Genomic DNA, 15467 nt, shown 5'->3' with positions numbered 1-15467 from the left:
GGGAGAGCTGAGCATGGCGTCTCTGCTCCAGCAGAGCTGTCGGGTCTGTCTCCGGAAGCAGAGCAGAGTCTGACCTCACTTCCTCTTCCGCCCAGAATTCTATTCTGTTTACTCCTCCCATCTATGTTCCAAGCCATGAGGCCAAGCAGCTGGTTTATTATAACTTAACCAATGAAATCAACAGATTGATATATGACACTCCCACATCACTGAGGTGTCCTCTCTCCAGCCCCAAGGGGGCTGGGAAGATACGTGGGAATCATACAGCCCAAGCACACACAAGGAGGTAGGAGCAAGCAGGAGCTGGGGGCCAGGGCAGAGCGCTGGAAGGGCCATGGACTGCCATCCACCATTCCCTGCCCATGTCGTCCTCAGAGCCAGCTCACTGTCAGTCACTTCTGGCTCGCCCTTGAGCGCTGTGTACCAAGGCTGGGAGTCTAGCCTTCTCTGGTCTACTATCTGCAGCCTCTGCTTTCCTGCTTCTCCACTGGTAGAGTAAGGATGGCTAAATACAGGTTAGTTCAGACAAAGAGACAGACAGATATGGAAGTGGGCACACCCACAGTATTTCCTGCAGATAAGAGGCCAGAATTACATAATTGTTAGTGAAGGGTGTGTGCCCCAATCCAAAGAGATAGACTTCTCTGGAGTGTGTGTGCGTGCGTGTGCATGTGCGTGTGCGTGTGCGTGTGCGTGTGCGTGTGTGTGTGTGTGTGTGTAAGCCAGAAGTCAATGTCAGGTGAGGTCCAGCTTGCTATTTATTTATTTAGGCTTATTAGAGACAGGGTCTCATTATATGAATTCTAGCTGTCTTGGAACTCACTATGTAGACCATGCCGGCCTTGAACTCATAGGAATCTGCCTGCCTCTACCTCCCTAGTGCTGGGACTAAAGATGTGTGCCACTGAACCTGGGTCCTCTGGGAGAATGGCCAGTGCTCTAACCCCTTAGTCATCTCCCCAGCCTCTAGTTCTCTGTGAGTTGGTGGCCTCTGCCCTGCTGGGCTCTTGAGGTGGATGGACATCCAGGCAGATGGGACAATAGTCTTTTCATTTCCTTCTTCGCCAGCCAAGGAAGGAAGAGGCTGCCAGAAAATTCTGGGCTCTGGGACATGGAGGGGACCAAAACATAGAAAACCTTGCCTGGGTGGATGTGGTGTTTTGGAAGGGGAGACAGACATTGCCGCTGTCAAGGGGCTCAAGAAGTCAGGCCAGGATCCTGGATGGGAGAGTTGAACTTTTCCATTCTCTGTCGATGACTGAACGAATGAACTGTTGTTTTGAGATAGGCCTTGTGTAACTCAGGCCAACCTCTGACTGTATCCAGCAGGGATGGCCTTGAACTTCTGATCCTCATTCCAGCACCACAGCCAGGCTGACACCACTGGATCTAACCAGGCAGTGTTGGTGAACGTCTTTAGTCCCGGCACTTGAAGGCAAAGGCAGGAAGATCTCTGTGAGTTTTAAGACAATCAGGGCTACACAGAGAGACTCTGTCTCAACAGAACAAAACACAAGGAAGTACAGACAGGAGCCTCAATAGCTCGTGGTGCGTTGAAGCATTGGATAAAACTTGAGACTGCAGCAAGAGGTCTTGGCAGGAAAGGGGCTTGAAGCTAAGTGTGATGACTTGAGTTTGGTCCTCGGGCCCCATGTGGTGAAAGGAAAGGACTGACTTCCATAGTTTGCTCACTGACTCCACACGTATGTCATGCAACCTCTTACCCCAATAAGCAAATAAATGAAAAAAATAATTGAAGCTATTTCTACAGCAAACATGATTGTAATTACCACTGACATTTATTAATCCTATATAATGCAATATATTTAACTGTCACCCTCATAAAATGCCTTTGAAGTAGCTACCCTTTTCCACCCTCTGTTTTGCTACAGTAGCCTGGGCTGGCTTAGAACTGGTTATCCTCCAGCTTCAGGTGCTGAGTCCTGAGATAAGAGACTCTTTCCACATTCTAACAAGAGGGAAATAAAGGCTCAGAGAGACTTAGCTACTTTCCCAGGGTCACACAGCAGAACACTGCGCAGGAGCCTGGTTGAAAGCCCTTCTTGCTTAACTGGGTGGGGAGGCTGCCTGATTACTACCTCGTGGAAGGTAATTCCTACAGGTAAGTCTTGTCCTGAAGCAGGCGCTGCCTCCAGGTACTCCGCCCCAACCCACAAGCCAGACAGGCAGTGAATGGCAGCGAGCGATCCTGGAACAGTGGGTAGAGGACAGGTGAGTCTGTGAGAGCCAGAACGTAGGACAAGGGTGTCAAAGTGATTCCTGGAGACAGTCCCTGACTCGGGACACCCAACAGGTTTTCCCTACCACCTCTCCCTGCCTCCTCCAGAGGCACAAGAAGTAGGGTTGGTTACAGTGATTGTTTATTGTTTATTGTTTATTGGTACTGGGTATGAAACCTATGACCTCTTCAAAGCCAGGGGCTCTATCCCGAACAACACAACAGTCTCCTCACAGGGGTTCTAGGCGGGGCTCCACCCTGACCACGCCCCCAACCCCTCACAGGGGGATTCTAGGCGGGGCTCCACCCTGACCACGCCCCCAGCCCCTTATTGGATTCTAGGTAGGTACTCCACCTCTGAGACGAGTCCATCTTCTATTGTTACCTAGTCCAAGCTACTTTTTTTTTCTGGGGTCTTTTTGTTTCCTTCTCTCTCTCTCTTTCTCCTCTTTTTAAACTACGAAGTCATTGTAGCTATACTTGTTTGTCAGTTTGACACAAGCTAGGGTCATCTGTGAAGAAGAAACTCCAGTTGAGAAAATTCCTTCCTCAGATTAGTCTGGGAGTAAACTGTGGGGTTTTGTCTTCATCAAAGATTGATGGGGAGGGCCCAGCCCACTGTGGGAGGTGCTGTGCCTGGGCTGGTGGTCCTGGATTCTATAAGAAAACAGGCTGAACAAGCCAGGGCGAGCAAGCCAGTAAGCAGCACCCTTCATGGCCTTTGCGTCAGCTCCTGCCGCTAGGTTCCTGTCTAGCAGTCCTGCCCCAGCGTCTGTTCATGATGGTCTGTGACGATGATATAAGCTGCCTACCCTCCAGGCTGCGTCACTCCTGGTGTAGCTCATCACAGCAGAGAAAGCAGGCTGACGAGAAATAGGCCTGGAACCCTGGCTGCCTCACAGGGATCTGCCGGCTTCTGCTGCTCAGGCTGAGGCTAAAGTCATGCTCTACCTCACCCAGTCTGGTTTATTTTTTTTTAACTTTTATTTAAAAGAATTTTTAAATTTAAATGTGTTTTGATCATAATCTGCCCCTCTAAATTCTTCCAGATCCTCTCCTCCTTCCTACTCATCCACCTTTAAGTTCCTTCTCAAAAAACAATTAAAACAAAAACAGCAACAAAAACACCAGAGGTGGGCTGGAGAGATGGTTCAGAGGTTAAGATCACTGACTGCTCTTCCAAAGGTCCTGAGTTCATTTCCCAGCACCCACACGGTGGCTCACAACCATCTGTAATGAGATCTGGTGCTCTCTTCTGGCCTGCAGGTGTACATGCAGGCAGAATACTGTATACATAATAAATAAATCATTAAATAAATAAAACATTAAAAAAAAACCATCAGAGGTCGTGGTGTATGCCTTCAATCCCAGGAGGCAGGTCTCTGAGTTCAAGGCCAGCCAGGTCTACAGAGTTCCAAGACAGCCAAGGCTACACAGAGAAAATTTGTCTTGAAAAAAAAAATCAAACAAATAAAAAGATAAAACAAAAACTGTCACAAGAAGTTGGACAAGACAAACCAACAGAAGGAAAAGAGCCCAAGGGCAGGCACAAGAATCAGAGACCTACATGTTCACACACTCAGGAGTCTTGTATAAACACTAAGCTAACAGCTGTAACGTGTATGCAGGGTCATGTATGCAGGGTCCTGTGCTTGCTGCTGCAGTCTCTGTGAGTTCATGGAAGCCTTGCTTAGCTCTCCTGGTGTCCTCCATCACCCCGGCTCTTCCCCTTTCTGCCTCCTCTTCCGTACAGTCCTGAGGGACAAGGTGTTCCAAGCTCTCTCTGCATGATGTCTCAGCCTTGGTTCTTGGTAGCAGATGTCAATTATCTGGTGTAACGGGTTCCACGTAACACTTTCATACATGTACAGCATGTTCTACCCAAAGCCCTTCATCCTCGCTTGCCCTCCCCCCACTCCTGTGGGTCCCCTTCCTCTTCCCAACCAGTCCCCTTCATCTTTAGATCTTTTTTCTCTTATCTTGTAACCTACCTGTTTGCATAAGCATGGGTATATTTTTAAAAACCATACCTATTTGTGTGTGTGTGTGTGTGTGTGTGTGCATGTGTGTACACATGCACAAGCCACAGTGTGCATGTGACTGGCAGAGGGCAGTTTATGGGAGTCGCTTCTCTCACTCTACCATGTGGGCTCCAGGGATCAAACTCAGGTCATCAGCAAGCAATGTTTGGCAGCAAGCACTTTTAGCCATCGCACTGGCCTGAGGTCTATATCATAGGATCACATGTAGACACTGGAGAATATATATATTTGTGAATGTGTGTGTGCACTCATGTGTGCGAATGTGGGACACACAGGCCATGGCATGTGTGTGCAGGTCAGGGGACAGTCTTGGGTGTTAGTCTTTGCCGTCCACCTCCCTTAGAGGTGCCTCTCTTGGTTGATTGCCTCTGAGCTGAGCACACCGGGCTGGCCGGCTTCTGGCGCTTCTCCAGTCTCCATCTGTTGCCACTCAGGAAGAGACCTGGATTCCACTGTCTGTCTAGGTTTGCATGGGTTCTGGGGATTTGAACCCAGGTCTACATGCATGGCACTTCACCCACTAAACTGTCTCTGGGGCTGCCTTCCATCTTGTTCTCTTCTGTCGGCTTCTGGAGTAGCTGGGCTCGTGGGCCGTTCCAGAGCCGCCAAGTGTTCTTTTATATTTATTTTATTTTTATTTTATGTGCTTTGGTGTTTTGCCTGCATGTGTGTCTGTGTGAGTGTTGGATCCCTTGGAACTGGAGTTACAGACAGTTGTGAGCTGCCCTATGGGGGTCACGAGTTGAATCTGGGTCCTCTGGGAGAGCAGCCAGTGCTCTTAACTGCTAACTGGCAGGTGCTCTTGACTAGATGGAAACTGTAGCCACGGAGGCCAGTAAGTCCTGGAGCCTTTGAGTCAGCAATGGGAAGGGAGACTGTGCCTATTTCACAGGTCAGATGTGGGTGCTGGGGAACCAGTTACCATTCTAGAGCCTCATGGTTAGTCAGCAAGGTAGCAGGGATTAAAGCCCGTGCCACTTAGACCCTAAGTGTGGGGATCAGAGGAAGCCCTAAGACTGTGTGATTGACATGACCACAGCTGTGTCAAGGACCCTGATGCCTCATATCCAAGGAAGCAGCAAAGCCTTCTGTGGTGAGACTCAGGGAACCCGTGGAGCCAGCTGCTGGTCCAAGTGTGGATGCTGACTGTGTGCAAAAACAAGCCATCTCGACTCCCTCCTCAGAGATCGCCACAGCCTGAGATGGTCCCCTTACAGAGACTTCCCTGGGAACCAGGTGAACCACATCTCAGCTGTGTACCACAGCCCCACCTCCTCCACCTGGACAAATAAAAAACGTGTGGAATATCTTGGCTGTTGCTGGTACATCTCCATTAGAGGGCATGGCCCATCTGGCCCCAACTTTTCTCTAAGTGTCTGTGTCTATGTCTTTTCTTGATTTCCTCATTGTTGTGTGGAGCGGTGGGCTGTGTTCCCACCCGGCTCCTGCACGGCTAGCTTTATACCTGAAATAACAACACACAAATTGTATTCTTTTAAACACTGCCTGGCCCATTAGTTTTAGCCTCTTACTAATTCTCACATCTTGCTTTAACCCGTATTTATTAATCTGTGTTGCACCACGAGGTGGTGGCTTATCGGGAAGGATCTTAACCTGTGTCCATCTTGGAGAGGAGAGCTATAGCGTCTGCCTCACTGCCTTCTTCCTCCCAGCATTCAGTTCTGTTTACTCCACCTACTTAATTTTCTGTCCTATCAAAGGGCCAAGGCAGTTCATTTATTAACCAATGAAAGTAACACATAGACAGATGACCCTCCTCCATCACCTCATGGCCCCTATCAAGTCTCCAGGAATAGTCTGTGCAGGACTCGGCACCCACACCTGTTAATTGTGACTCAATAAAACCTCCAGGGGCTGCAGAGATGGCTCAAGGGATAAACATACTCTTCAAGCAGATGGGCCTGAATTAAAATCTACAGCCCCTGCATAAAAAGCTGGGCATAGCTGAGCGTGCATAAAGCCCAAATTGCTTGGTTCAGCCAGGCATGGTGACACCACCTGCTGTCCTGGCATTTGTGAGGTGGAGGCAGAAGGATCAAGAGTTCAAGGTTCTTCTGGGCTCTCTCACAGCACTAAGTAGAACACTGCTTCGTTCCTTCTTTATTAATTCACATGTGTGCACACATTCCCGTGTGCCACAGCATGAGATATGGAGGCCACAGGCTTGCTTTCATGAGTCAGTTTTCTTCCACCACATGCGGTCCTGGGGATGGGATTAGGTGGACAGCCTTAGCGGCCATCATAGCAGCGTCACCCCCGTGGCCCCCTTGCCGGCAGCCCGTTTCTACCTTTCTGCATTTCTACTCACGTGGCAGGGCACATCTGTAACATCTGCCCTCAGGAGGCTGAGTCAGGATGCAGAGTGAGAAGGAAAGAAAGAGAGAGGAAATGGGAGAGAAGAGGAAAAGAGGGAAGTGGAGAGAGAGTGAGAGCAACTCCCATGCCTTTAGAAACACAAACAGGAAGCAACAGTTATGCCTGCATCTCATTGGTCAAAACCAAGTCACATGGCTGTGTGTAGTGTAGCTGCAAGGGAGCCGGACAAGTACTTTCGCTACAATAGAAGAAAGCAGAGACTCGGATCAGTGTGGCTTAGGTGTTGTTAGTCTCTAGGATTTACCTTTTACATGACTAAGCCACAGCATATCACCATTTAGCCAAGAGGGAAGAAGAGAGGATGGCGGTGAGGAACTCATGTGGCCACCTATTGTGTTTCTGTGAGAAAATACTTAGCAAAAGCAATTTAAAAAGGAGTTTATTTTGGCTCTCAGGCTTTGTGGTTATGGAATGCATGCATGCTGGCAGGGCTGGCAGGTGACATCTGTGGGAGTCAGTTCTCCCTTCACTATGTGGGCTCCAAGAATCTAGTTCAGGTCATCAGGCTTGACAGCAAGCACCTTCACCGCTGAGCTCTTTCAGGCCCTCATGTCCCTTTTAGACAATGGTGGAATGTTAGTTTCGAGCCTGGGTAATGCCCCCATAGTCTTTAAATATCGTTTAGATAGTCTTCTCCTCTTCTCCTTAGACAAGATGGATGCTGTGCACAGGTATTGCTGAATTTACTTGTCTCTGACAGCTCTAGCTGTCCTGGAACTTGCTCTGTAGACTGGACTGGTCTTGAACTCACAAATATCCACCTGCCTCTGCTGGGATTAAAGGCGTGTGCCACCACTGTCCAGTAAAGACAGGGACTTACAACATAGCTCAGGATGGCTTGGAACTCCTGGCATTCCTCCTGCCTCAGCTTCCAGATCTGTGAGATTACAGGCATGTATCACCACACTGAACTAAATGCATGTATGGATTTTGGTTTTTGAAACAGGGTTTCACTGTGTAGCCCTGACATGTCTGGAACTCATTCTGTAGACCAGGCTGGCCTCAAACTCAGAGATCCACCTGCCTCTGCCTCTAGAGTGTTGGGATTAAAGGCGTATGCCACCATGTCTGTCCTGAACATTTTTAATCCACTAAGGGAAAAATGAGGGAGAATATCTGCAAAAGATTTAGTGAGTCCTCAACACTACCCTCACTGAGTAAATGAAAGAACCAACAGAATAATGGCTGGAGTGAAGGAATGGAGGGCAGGATCAGTGGGGGGTGTGGTCAGAATAGAGCCCCTGCCTAGAATCCCCAGTGAAGGGGCTGGGGGCATGGTCGGGGTGGAGTTCTTTTTTAACAGTATGCCAAAGGTTCAGGATTCCATTAGAAACAATGATTTTTGTTTGTTTGTTTGTTGAGACAGTCTCAATGTGTAGCCCTGGCTGCCTGGGATTTTCTATATAGATGAAGCTGGCTTTAAATTCACAGAAATCAACCTATCTCTGCCTCCTGAATGTTAGGATCAAAGTCTAGGAATACTAATGAATAACATTTTTTTTTTTAAATGAGGGGAAGGCTGGTTGGTGGCACACACCTTAAATCCCAACATTTGGTAGGCAGAGGCAGGTGGATCTCTGTGAGTTTGAGGCCAGCCTGGTCTACATAGCAAGTTCCAGTACAGCCATATCGTGAGACTCTGTTTTTAAAAAGTAGTAAACTAAAATCAGGAAGATGCTCTGGGAAGTTGATATTTGAGTGACAGACAAATCCAGGTTCTTTCCTGGACAGCCCGGATGATGGAACCGCCACGGGGGAGCTCTAGGTGGACGGGAGTCCCTTATCTGTTCTCGTCTAACCAGCCTGCTTCTTGCTTCTCCTGCAGTTTAGCAATGTGTTCTTCCTCATCTTTGGACCTATCATAATGTTCCTCATGCATCCTTATGCCCAGAAACGGACCTGGGCCATCTACGGCGTCTCGGTCCTCTTCATGGTCATAGGTATGTGCTGGTGTGTGAATTTGTGAAAGTGTTCTGGAAACAGCACCCCTTCTTGACAGCCTCTGCTTGCTTCCGCTCCCCACAGGTTTGTTCTCCATGTACTTCCACATGACACTCAGCTTTTTGGGGCAGCTGCTGGATGAGATTTCCATCCTGTGGTTGCTGGCCAGTGGCTACAGCGTGTGGATGCCCCGTTGCTACTTCCCGAAGTTCATCAAAGGAAACAGGTAGCGCACACGCGCCCTCTCTGGACCCCGTGTGACCGTCTCCCATCCCAGATCCTCCACTTGAGACCATTCGAGAGCGCTTCAAGTTCCTTCTCAACACCAGGCCACCTGAGAATTCTCCAAAGATCTTTCATGACTTTCCTGGGTTTCCACATACCTGTTCCTCTACCGCCAGAAAGGCAGGAAGTTTTTCCTAGTTTTAAGTCACTGTGGGAAGGGGAATCTTAGGAACCTATGCCAAGGGTCCTCTACACCCAAAGAACCCTCGTAAACCTTACACTGATACCTGTTCCCCATCTTCTGAACTCTCCAAGCTTCCCTGAACCCCTCATCTGACATTTCCAGGCCCCTGAGTCCTCTGACTCCTTCATCATCCCAGCTCACTCCAAGCTCTCTTTAGTTCTGGTCTGGTACCTCTGGGTTCTCTTGAATCTTGTCCTTCCTGAGCAGACCCAAGGGAACCCGGAGGTTCCTCCTGAGCCCAGCTGAACTCCTCAGAGTTCTGGGTTTGTAGAATCTATTTTGGCTGCCCAAGGTGACCTTGCTGAATACTCCAGCACCTCTGGGACACCTGCCCATCCTTTCCCTCCCTCAGGTACTACTTCAGCTGCCTTGTAATTACGACCACTATCATCAGCACCTTCTTGACGTTTGTGAAGCCCACGATCAATGCATATGCGCTCAACAGCATCGCCATACACATTCTGTACATAGTGCACAAGGAGTACAAGAAGTGAGTGCAGGGGGGGGGCTGGAGGCGTGGTCAGAGGTGGAGCCCAGTCTAGAATTCCCCAGTGAGGGGCTGGGGGCGTGGTCAGAGGTGGAGTTCCTGCCTAGAATCCCCCTGTGAAGGGTTGGGGGCATGGTCATGGTGGAGCCCCGCCCAGAATCCCCAGTGATGGGATGGGGCAGTCAGGGTGGAGCCCCAGCTTAGAATCTCTCAGTGAGGGGCTGGGTGCTCAAGTGTAAAGTCCCTGCTTAATATATAGTAGTATATGGGTTCTATTCCCAGCACCATTTTATTTTTTAAAAAAGCAATTCATTTTTATAGAACACAAGTGGTGGTTGTAGCTGCCTAGAAGGGTTTTGGTTCTGAACCCCTTGGAGTCCTGTGCTCTTAGCGGTCATTGACTCCAGTCTCCTGCAGGGGGCGCCCATTCCCCATGATGACCCATTAACAGGACGGGTTCAGAGCAGTCAGTAAGTCTGCCTGAAACATTGTCTACCTAAAAACAGGCTTTTATAGTCATTCATTCATCTTATTTAAGTGCGTCACAGTGATGTGTGGAGGCCAGAGGTCAACGAGTGGGTCCTGCTCATCAGACTGGGGTTGTCAGGTTAGTGGCAAGCAAGCGCCTTCACCTGTGAGCCATCAGATTAGCGGCAAGCGCCTTCACCTGCAAGCCATCTCGGCCGCCCAGAGTGTCTTTTTTAAATTTAGCTTTGGGGTTTCACGGACTCAGTGCACCTGGACTGGCTGTGAAGCAGAGAAGGACTTTGACCTCCTGTTACTCCTTCCTCCTGGCCATACAGGTGTGTGGCACCACACTAGGCTCACAGCTCACCCCCCTTTCCTTAAGACACATGTTCTTTTGGTTCCTTGTTTTGACACAGGGCCTCACTGTGTCTCCCTGGCTGCCCTGGAACTCTCTATGTAGACCAGACTTGCCTTGAACTCACAGAAATCCTCCTGCCTCTGCCTGCCCTTGTATTAAAGCAGAATTTAACTTTTTTGATAATTATAGTTCCCCTCCCTTGCCCCGAGTGCTGGGGAATTGAACCTAGAACCTCTCTTTCTTTCTTTCTTTCTTTCTTTCTTTCTTTCTTTCTTTCTTTCTCTTCTTCTTCTTCTTCTTCTTCTTCTTCTTCTTCTTCTTCTTCTTCTTCTTCTTCTTCTTCTTTTTTTGGTTTTTTGAGACAGGGTTTCTTTGTAGCTTTNTTCTTCTTCTTCTTCTTCTTCTTCTTCTTTTTTTGGTTTTTTGAGACAGGGTTTCTTTGTAGCTTTGGAGCCTGTCCTGGAACTAGCTAGCTCACAGAGATCCGCCTGCCTCTGCCTCCTGAGTGCTAGGATTAAAGGCGTGCACCACCATCCCCGGTGAACCTAGAACCCTTACATACTAACCAAGTTCTCTACCACTGAGATAGAATCATGATAATTATGTTTTGTATTTGTAACTCATACTGGGTCTTAGCAATTCAGGGCTACTCAATAGGACCAACTGAGAAACATTTCAAAAAAGGAGATTCTTTTTCAAAATGAAAATGTACACTAAATTCAACTAAACTAACTTGAATTGGTAATAGGTAATCCTCAGGATAGTACCACCTTGGCAGAGATTCTGGCCTCCAGCTGCTGGGACAGCTGGATTGAGAAGCCATAAGGAGGTGGCTAGGGAGAGTGTCCTTTTACAGGGCCCTGATCTGATCCTTCCAGTTCCTGCTGGGACTCCACATTGGCCAAGCCAACTAGAAATCATTGGCCAATCCCGGCAGAGGTCACTGGTCTACCATACTGGAAACTATAGTCCAACCAACTGGAAACCATTGGTAAATTCAACAGTGAACCATAGGTCAAGCCAACAGCGAACTATAGGTCAAGCCAACAGGTAATCCTAAGCCAAGTCAATAGGGAACCCTAAGTTAAGTCAACAGGGAACCCTAAGTCAAGCCAACAGGGAACCCTAAGTCAAGCCAACAGCGAACCATAGGTCAAGACAACAGCAAACCATAGTACAAGCAGACAGTGAACTACATAGGCCAAGCCAACCACATAAAATAGGTCTAAGTGACTGTGTACCATAGGTTGAGCCAACTAAAATCCATAGGCCAAACCATCCAGAACTCCTAAGTGAAATTCCTATGAAGCATAGGTCACACACTGTAAACTACAGGTCAACCCAATTAGAAGCCATTGATCATGCCCAGAAACCACAGAGCAGCACATGTGAAGACTGTTAGTCAAGCCAGCTGGAAGTCATTGACCAAAGTGATGTAGACATCATTAGTCAAGCCAATCAGAAGCCACTAGTCAAAGAGAACCCAGTGAATGGTTTCTTCATCACGAGGTGAGCAGGCAGAGTCTGTGTGTCTACTGATAAAGGACGATTTCCTCATTCATCTCCAGAACATTCTTTTCCTGGGGACTGGGATTTGACTCTGCTGGCCAGGAACCCAGATTGAGTGGTCTCAAGACATGGCCACCAGAAAATGCATTGCCACACACACACACGCACACGCACACACACCTTAGTGATTCTTAGCTGTTAGCACACAGTAGGCACCATTGTTAGCTTTCTGATGCTACTGTAACACAGCTAAAACAGCAAGAAGAGTTAAGATTAGTCCCACATGACTCCACAGGATGGAGACCTAGACAGTCTCAGGTACCGTGAAGGATGAACAAGAGGATTAGGTTAGCCTAGGAGTTTGAAGCAAGGTTGGAACATATAGGCAGATATGGTGTGTGTGTGTGTGTGTGTGTGTGTGTGTGTGTGTGTGTGAGAGAGAGAGAGAGAGAGAGAGAGAGAGAGAGAGAGAGAGAGGCAGACAGATGCAGAGGGTAGAGGCAGAGGGAAACACACAAAGAGAGGCAGAGAGATGGAAAGAAAGAAAAAGACAGGGACCACAAGAATTATTCCAGTACTTTAAATTTTCATTTTTTCCCCTCAGACAGGCCTTCACTATGTAGCCCAGGTTGGCCTTCAAAATCTCAATCATCCTCTTGGCTCAGCCTCCCAGGTTCTGGGATGACAAATGTGTCTTTCTGTGCCTGGTTTGGACTAATCGTTTTTTGTCTAAACAGACAAAAACAAACAAACAAACAAAGAACCAATCAATTTTGTGTTTGCTATTTGGGCTGACGGTTTTAAGAGGTTTGGGGACTGATTGGTTGACCCTATTGACTGGGATGGGATTCCCACAACCCCCTTCGAGAACACATTGTAAGTGACCTAAAGACCTCATCTAGGCTCCTATTCTGAAAGGTTCCATCCCTTCCCTACAGAGTGGAGGTGAAGAAAGATCTTTTAATACAAGGGACTTTGTGGGACACCTCAGAGGCAACCTACAGCAAACCAGGTCCCTAGAAAACACTTCTGCTCCTTCCCTCTCCCAACCTATGAGATACATGTCTTGGATAGAGGAAATTTCCCATCAATCACTTAGGACACTGTGTTAATGCAAATGTACTCATCAAACCTCTCCTCCATCTTACACCCATCCACCTATCCATTCACATGCCCACCATCCATCCACTTATCCATCCACTTATCCATCCACTTATCCATCCACCCATCTATCCATCCATCCACCCATCCACCCATCCATCCATCCATCCATCCATCCATCCATCTGCCCATCCACCCACTTATCCATCTACCTGCCCATCCATCCATCCATCCATCCATCCATCCATCCATCCAACCATCCATCTGCCTATCACCCATCCATCCACCTGTTCAATCATCCATCCACCCAACCACACACCTATACATCCATCTTTCTGTCTGTCTGTCCATCCATCCACCCACACACCCTTGACTCAGCCATTGTTTTTGTCCCCAGGACCAGCAATGGGGACCTTCGGCATCTGATTGAGATGTCTGTGATATTATGGGCTGCTGCGCTGACCAGCTGGATAAGTGACCGTGTGCTTTGCAGTTTCTGGCAGCGGATCCACTTCTCCTATCTGCATAGCATTTGGTAAAGCACCCATTTTGGATCTGAAGACCCCCCATGTCAGAGATAAGATGCCAGAGTTTAGAGCAGAGGTCTGGGATGTAGGAGGGGAAGAGGAACAAGACCCAGAGACTGGGCTGTGGTGGTGGTGGCGAGAGGTTACACCTAGCAGTCTGGAACTATAGATACCACTCAGCATCCACAAGAATCCAAGAAGACTGGGCCGGGCCATCTCTTCATTTCTTACCTCCCTTCCCTTACCCATAGGCATGTCCTCATAAGCATCACCTTCCCTTATGGTATCGTGACCATGGCCCTTTTGGATGCAAAGTACGAGATGCCAGGTCAAACCCTCAAAGTCCACTACTGGCCCCGGGATAGTTGGTTCATTGGGCTACCCTATGTGGAGATCCAGGACAACGACAAAAACTGCTGAGCCTTGGTGGGTTCTCCACTCTCCGACAAGCCACTCAGATGTCTGCGCTCTGAGGACAGAAGACCGGGACTTACTTCAGTTAGGACGCTTGTGGTTGCTTCTCCTTTCCCTCATCCACACTCCTTGTCCTGCTGTGGCCACAAGATGAGCTTTCTTGTGGCTCAGAGCGCTAATTTGGTGACTGAGGGGCAGGGGATGCCTGGTGTGCTGCATGACTGGCCTGTGTCCTCCTTCAGCCTTGGAACCGCAGCTTCTCCACAGCCACGATGCGGTGGTGGATGGGTAGGGTATGTGGCTGATACAGCACTTGCTTGAAGCACGGTGCTTATTCTCTGGCATCTCACACATCTGGGACTATTTATGAATGTTATAGATTCAATGTGAGCATGACCGTGTTCTGGGAAGGTGGGAAGTATCCTAGAAAACATTCTAGGCTCCACCCCTAGGCACAGGGATATGTACTCTGAGCCATTCACACTCAGGCCTTGGAGGCACACAAGAGCTGTGGGAGAGAACAGAGGGCCAACCTGAGTGACATCACGGAGCAGGATGTGTGAGAGGGGAGCATGGCAGCCATTCTAGGCACTTAGAAGGAAGGCTACTGAGCACAGGTGGTTTCCATGGTGACAAAGAGTACGGAGATACACATACCTACATCTGACTTTCTGCTCCACAGTATTCAGCTTGGATAGTCATGAGGGTGTGGCCTTTCCTAGTGCAGATGTTCAAACACTGTTTCTAAATAAAATTTTCTTCCTCCTGGGGTTTCTGTTGATTAAAATTAGCTCATGTGTGTGAAGTATAACCTTGGAAATATCCATTCTCACACCCATCACCCATTCATCATCCATCCATTCAACAACCCAATGACCATCCACCCATCCATCTACCAATCTATTCACCCACCTGTTGACTGAGGTTTTCTGTCCCACCAGGTCCCACAGCCATTTAGTCCCAAAGAAATTACACAGACATATACATTAATTATAAACTGATTGGCCTAGTAGCTCAGACTTATTAACTCTTATAACTTATATTGTAAGTTATATTGTTCTTGTCTATGTTAGCCACGTGGCTTGGTACCTTTTTCGGTGAGGCAGTCACATCTTGCTTCCTCTGTGGCTGGTTAAAGACTGTGGACTGTGCCCTCTTCCCAGAATTCTCCTGTTCTCATTGCCCTGCATCTACTTGCTGCCTGGTGGCCCTGCCTATACTTCCTGCCTGGTTACGGGCCAATCAGCATTTATTTAAAATATAATTAACAGGATACAGACCATTGTCCCACAGCACCAACCCATCCATCCATCCATCTACCAATCCATCCATCCATCCATCCATCCATCCACCCATCCATCCATCCACCCACCCACCCATTCACCCACCCACCCACCCACCCATCCATCCATCATCCACCCATTCATCATCCATCCACCCACCCACCCTTCCATCCATCCACCCATCCACCCTTCCATCCATCCGTCCACCCACCCACCCATCCACCCATTCATC

General features: G+C 48.5%; 1 protein-coding gene across 1 annotated transcript in view; it reads left to right on the top strand.

Moving 5' to 3' along the window:
- The window catches only part of Acer1 (alkaline ceramidase 1), a 22194-nt gene extending 7603 nt beyond the window's left edge, over positions 1-14591 (top strand). Inside the window, exons 2-6 of the mRNA XM_050125283.1 lie at positions 8504-8618; positions 8704-8845; positions 9441-9578; positions 13409-13546; positions 13790-14591. Coding sequence (XP_049981240.1) covers positions 8504-8618; positions 8704-8845; positions 9441-9578; positions 13409-13546; positions 13790-13958 — 702 coding nt within the window. The 3' untranslated portion in view covers positions 13959-14591. The remainder of the gene's footprint in view (positions 1-8503; positions 8619-8703; positions 8846-9440; positions 9579-13408; positions 13547-13789) is intronic.
- Positions 14592-15467: the final 876 nt, after the last annotated feature.

The sequence above is a fragment of the Alexandromys fortis genome, unplaced genomic scaffold (genome assembly GCF_014885135.2).
Source record: "Alexandromys fortis isolate MF-2015 unplaced genomic scaffold, M_Fortis_MF-2015_v1.1 scaffold_243, whole genome shotgun sequence".
NCBI lineage: Eukaryota > Metazoa > Chordata > Mammalia > Rodentia > Cricetidae > Alexandromys > Alexandromys fortis.
The sequence above is the reverse complement of the archived record's forward strand: the minus strand, read 5'-3'. Positions and strand labels throughout refer to the sequence as shown.